This window comes from Chrysochloris asiatica, unplaced genomic scaffold (genome assembly GCF_000296735.1).
Source record: "Chrysochloris asiatica unplaced genomic scaffold, ChrAsi1.0 scaffold00079, whole genome shotgun sequence".
Classification (NCBI taxonomy): Eukaryota; Metazoa; Chordata; class Mammalia; order Afrosoricida; family Chrysochloridae; genus Chrysochloris; species Chrysochloris asiatica.
The window spans coordinates 865,915-872,122 of NW_006408597.1; the positions used below are offsets into that span (position 1 = coordinate 865,915).

The 6,208-nt window shown below is 47.5% G+C and overlaps 1 protein-coding gene across 1 annotated transcript in view; it reads right to left on the reverse strand.

The window, feature by feature from the left end:
- The window catches only part of FLVCR2 (feline leukemia virus subgroup C cellular receptor family, member 2), a 121,402-nt gene extending 116,176 nt beyond the window's left edge, over nucleotides 1-5,226 (reverse strand). Inside the window, exon 1 of the mRNA XM_006865603.1 lies at nucleotides 4,525-5,226. Within this exon, the coding sequence (XP_006865665.1) occupies nucleotides 4,525-5,226 (702 nt within the window). The remainder of the gene's footprint in view (nucleotides 1-4,524) is intronic.
- Nucleotides 5,227-6,208: the final 982 nt, after the last annotated feature.

Consider the following 6,208-nt stretch of genomic DNA (forward strand, 5'->3'; position numbering starts at 1 on the left):
TATCTAGGAATAAATGTAACCAGAGAAACAAAGGACCTTTACAAAGAAAACTACAAAACACTACTATAAGAAACCAAGAGACTTACAAAAGCAGAAAAATATGCATGCTCCTGGATAGGAAGACTTAACATTGTGAAAATGTCAATACTGCCCAAAGCAATTTACACATATAAAGCAATCCCAATCCAGATTCCAACGACATTCTTCAAAGTGATGGAAAAAACAATTACAAACTTTATATGGAAAGGAAAGAGACCCAGGATAAGAAAAGCACTGCTTAAGAAGAATGAGGTTGGAAACCTCTCACTCCTTGATTTCAAAATTTACTACATGGCTACAGTGGTCAAAACAGCTTGGTACTGGTACACTGAAAGATATATTGATCAATGGAACAGAATTGAGAATCAAGACACTAACCCATCCACATACAGTCAACTGATTTTCGACAAAGTGCCTAAGTATATTGTATGAAGAGGAGACAGTCTTTTCAACAAATGGTGCTGGCAGAACAGGAAAGTGATATGCAAAAGGCTGAAACAAGACCTTTACCTCAAGCCTTATATAAAAACCAACTCAGCATGGACTAAAGACCCAAATGTGAATGCCAGAATTTTAAAGACAATCAATGAAAAAATAGAGACAAATGTGAGGGCTCTAATTCAGTGCATACACAGACTACCAAACATTTTGAAAATTACACAAACACAAGTAGACAAAGCAGATGATTGGGACATCCTAAAAATTAAAAACTTATGTGCATCAAAAGACTTCACCAAAAGAGTAAAAAGGGAGCCCACAAAATGGGAAAAAATCTTTTGCAGCGACACATCAGACAAGTGACTGATTTCTAAAATATACAGGAAACTACAACACTTCTACAAGAAAAAGCAAATAACCCAATTTAAAAATGGGCACGGGACATTAACAGACACCTCACCAAAGAGGAGATCTGGGCAGCCAAGAAATATATGAAGAAATGTTCACGATCACTAGCCATTAGAGAGATGCAAATCAAAACAAAAATGAGATATCATCTCACACCAGCAATTACAGCAATGATCAAAAAAGTAGAGGACAGTAAATGCTGCCGAGGATGCAGAGAGACTGGGATGCTCCTACATTGCTGGTGGGATTGCAAAATGGTCTAACCACTGTGGAGAGCAATATGGCACTTCCTCAGAAGGTTGGAAGTAGAAATATCTTATGATCCAGCAATTCCTCTACTTGGTATTTACCCACAAGAAATACGAGCCATAACACGAGTAGATATATGCACACCAATGTTCATAGCAGCACTATTTATAAGAGCAAAAAGAAGGAGACAGTCCAAGTGCCCATCAATGGAAGAATGGATAAATAAACTGTGGTACATACACACAATGGAATGTTACGCTACCTTGAAGAATAACAAGGAAGCTGCAAGCCACCGCATAACATGGATGAACCTTGAGGAAATTATGCTGAGTGACATTAGTCAGTCACAAAAGGAGAAATACTGCATAGGATCATTATTGTAAAAGATTAAGAAAAAGAACCCACACTAATAGGGGGGAAAAAAAAATTCTTTGCTGGTTACCAGGATATATGAGGTGGGTTGAGGGGAGGGAGGGGAAGGTGGAGCACAGGGTAGGGAATAGACACAGGATAGCTTGGGTGCTGGGTGTGGGGGGAGACAATACACAAGAAGGGGGAGGGGAATGGAAGAACAAGGCGAATGTGAGAACAATTAGGCAGGTTTGCATGGACTAAGTGGGGCAGAGGTAAATAGTGATGTGTGATAACCTTGGAACAAGAGGGCTCTGGGCTACAAGGATTGAGATGGTTTGAATGGATAAAAGAAGGGAAATAATGTTACGATGCTTGGCTGTTTTTTGAATCTTGATTTCCCTTGCCTATCATTGTAAAATAGACACTTGAGAGGGAGAGAAAGGAATATCCAGAAACATTACCATAGAAAGCTTGTAAGTTTGTCTTCAGCCTATAACTGATTGGAATAACTAAAATGGGACTAGAACTTGCCCAGCGAAGGAGGCTTCCTGCAGAGTCTTTGCATTGCATAAAACCATAGGTGGAATCCTGATCCCATCCAGAATCATCTGAGGTGGGAAATTTCCACTTGAAAGGACAACCAGACCAGCCTGGAGCAGCTAGAAGAACAGAAGATATTTCTTGAAAGAAAGACCAGCAGGAAAAATAAAAAACATTAACCGCAGTCCAACTGATTACTACTACAAGAACAAGCAAATTGTTCACCCAGGAGCCATCAAGGCAAGTGGTCAGCTACCCTCAGGACAAACTCCCTTCCAAGTCTAAGACTTAAGGGGAATACATGGGCAGGCATGTGGTCTGGCTGGTGACCACATTTGGTCACTGATAAGAGAGAGGGGGGGGGGAAACAGCAGTGAAGTCGTGAGGTAAGTCTGACCACATTCAATAGACTCCTGTGAACCCAGGTTGAAACCTGGATGGCCAGCAGTATAGCAAAACCTGGGGACTCCTGGGCCCAGAGACAGTGCCATGGCCACAGAGGACTAGAGCAGAGAGTGAAGTGTTCAGCTGATATGAAGTGAGGGGAGATGAACAAACATACTCATACTTGCAGATAGTACCCACTTGACCTGGCTTCAATGGCTAGATGATCAGAACTCAATTAGAAGAAGAAGATGTAATAACAAGGAGAAAAAAAAAAAAGAGTAATCTGCTACAACTTGATGAACTTGACCTATACTTATGGATGTATTAGCTTAAAAGAGGGAACAAATCTTTACAGCGAGGATCATTCCCACCCCCTTGGTATGCAGGGTGATAAAGATGGGCAACTTAGACATTGGCTACCCAAAAGGGGGGGCTACAAAGGCAAAAAGTGACTGGCTTACAAGCTTTAAAGAGGAAGCCTAGTTCCAGAGAGTGAGGGGAAAGGTAGAATCTCCACTGAGTGGTTTCCAACCTGTCTGGGAGAGGCTGATGAAAGGAGATGGGGATAAGACTCTTGTGGTACAATAGTGAATAACTGCTATCAGGACTGACTGTGAGGGTTGAAAATATAAAGGTAGGCGTTTTGTAACAAAAGGAGGGGAGTGGTTGAATTTGCAGTCGAGCAGCAGAGATCCCTGGGACCATAAAGGGAGAGAAGCAGAATGCATGACCCTACCAAGAGAAGCAGTGATGCCGGAGATGGAGGCAGAGAGGGAGTGGCTGGGGACTCTGGACTCAGGGAGAGAGCCGGGCTGTGTGCTGGTGTGTGTGTGGGGTGTGGGGGGTGTGGGAGGTGGGGGGATGCGGGCAGGCTTTTGGTGTGTACCCTTTGATTCTATGATGATGCATGGAGGGAATGTAATCATTGCAATTAAACGAAATATGATAGGATGAATGTAAAACAGGTGTTCTCCCACGCAAACTAGCATATAATTCACAATTAAAACTTAAAAAAAAAAAAAAAAAAGATTTGCTGCTTCAGAAACCTGATAAAGGGTCACTACAAGTCAGAAGTCCTAGTGTGGCGCTGTGGGTTAATGCACTGGATTGCAAAATTGGTTTGAACTGAAAGGTCGGCAGTTTAAACTCATCAGCTGCTCTTTGGAAACTCTATACGGGGTTGCTGTGGGTCAGAACTGACTCAACAGCACTTAACAACAGCAAGTCAGAATAGAAAGACCCCTCCCCACCATCACAAGATGGGTTGACACAGTTGCAGCAACAATGGGATCACATAACAACCATTGTGAAGCTGGTGCAAGATTGAGCAGTGTTTCGTGTTCTGCATAGGGTCACACTATGCATCAGAACCGACTTGATGGCCTCTACCAACAACAAGGAGACACAGTCAACTCAGTGGCAGTGGGTTTTGGCTTTGGTTTCTAAATGTAAGGGAAGAGATGAGGTTACGCTCGAAGTTACTTCAAGCAGATACTTTTCTAGGCATTGGAAATTCAGAGTGAGATTTCTACTCCATCCTACTGAATGTGACTTTAGACTCCTGGGAAGGAGACTGACAACAAGCATGGTCCTCACTGTTCAGCTTTCAGTTATGTGTAAAAGAAGGTAAGAACCGTGTCAACCCATGACCAGCAGGACACAGCTCTGCAATTCTGCAACTGACAGAAGAATGCTCTCTAGGAAAGCCAGCTAGGCTCAAAACACCTGTCAAGTGCAGATAACACCATAATAGTCCTACTGTGTCTGTCACCCAGGTAGACACGGGTCTATGCTGGTGAGCTACAGGTTCAGGAATGAGGTCATCAAATCAGGATATATTCTAGAAGCCCACTTTCAGTTGAGGGAAGAAAAAAGTGGGCAAAAGGTCCTCCTCCTTTTGTTTCCTGCACTTCTCCTAGCTAAATACCCAGTCACAATCACCCAACCACACTGTCATCCCAGTCACAAAGTCAACCAGAGTCACAGACACATTTGAAGAGTCAGAATACTCACCCCCCCGCCCCCCACAGCTAGACAGATGCAGACTTACACAGTCACACAAGGAGATGAGGCCCCCACCTCTGACCCATCACAAACAACTTTACTCACCTGATTGCCAAAGACGGCCAATGAGCAGGCTGTTGAAACCTCATTAGCCCCAAACCAGACCGAAGCCAGCCGGGAGGGCATGCCCAGGATGAAGACCTGGGCCACGGAGCAGATGACTTGGCCTAGCACGGTCACCGGGAAGAGATGCGGCTGCAGGCTGCCCAACTTCACCCAGGCGCCCAAGCAGTTGAGAGCGGAGCCTGTGAGGGCTATGGTACGAAGGCCAAATTTCTCCAGCAGCCAGGCCACAGGCAGAAGCAAGGGGATATAGGTCAGCATGTAGCACATGGATAGCCAGTCGATGGCAAAGGCACTGACTCCGTAGAAGTTCATGAAGATGTTATTGATGGAGCCATACTGGATCCATTGGAAGGCGTTGCACATAGAGTAGCAGCTGAACACCAAGACCACGGCCCAACGACGCTTGCTCACCTTAATCACGCTGAGGTCTTCAGGGCCAGAGCTACTGGGATGGGACAAGACACTGGGACGGGCCAAGGCACTGGGATAGGCCGAGACGCTGGGGTGGACTGAGACGCTGGGGTGAATGGCGACACTGGGATGGGCTGAAACGCTAGGGTGAGTGGAGATACTGGGGTGGCCCGAGGTGCTGGGTTGAACAGACGTGCTGGGATCGCCCAAGTCGCTGGGGTCTGCGTGAATGCCATCGCCCTCCTCCTGCTTAAGGTCTTCATTCACCATGACCACAGCTGTCTCTGGAGTCTTCAGGCCAGGAACCTCAAACAGGTGCTGAGGGCTCCGGCAATATTAGGGGACAGTAGCTTCGGCTGGTGCCCTAGAGCTTTCGGGACATTTATTCCTGCTGCGAGTGTGACTTCCTGAGCTCACCCCCAACCTCCTGCTCCCACCTTTCCTTGGGGCTCCTTCCCCCGACCGCGATTGTTGCTGTCCGCCGGTCGGCCGCAGACGCCTCAGCTCCGCCCTGGTTGCCTCTGCCTTGGGTCCCTTCAAGGCGATCCCGCTAGGCTTAGTCCCCTCTGTCCTGAAAGAAGTTCGCTCCTAGTGCAGCCACTTCGCCGGCTCCGATAGCTCCCTGGCCGGCTGGGGCCTCGCCCCCTCGGGCGCACGTGACCGCCCCGCCCCCGCCCTCCCCCGGCTGCCCCCACTCCTCATTCCCTCCCGCCTTCTCGAGCCCGGGAGCTGGCGACGCAGTTGTTTCGCCACAGCCTGTGAAACGCATTTCCCCCCACGTCCTGGGCACCATGGAAACCGCCCGCTTACCCCCACCCCTGCACTGCCCCCTCAAGCTCATTTGCCCCTCTCCCAGGGCACCCTTCAAGAAGATACTCTCCGCCCTTCTGAGATCACCTTGCCCCAAGAAAAGTCTCCTTGGCTCCCATCCACATCCCCTGAGCGCATGCACTGCTGAGCTTCCCCAAAGTGTCCCTAGGTCCCAAGAGGGATTCATTCACGACTTTCTCTTTCTTGGCGGGGCTCCCAACGTTTTGCTGAACTTTAGTAGAAACAGATTTGTGGATTTCCCAGCCTGGCCGCGCTCTCGGGACAAAGGGGAGTTGCAGATACTCTCTTTGCTCCTTCCTTGCGGATATGGTGGTCTTTGGAGAGAACTCAGATTTGTACCCAACGGTTAGATAGAGCTAGTATTTCCTGACGGACCGCCGGGCAGCCTCAGAGGCGAGGGCCAGAGGGGCGAGAGGGTTCC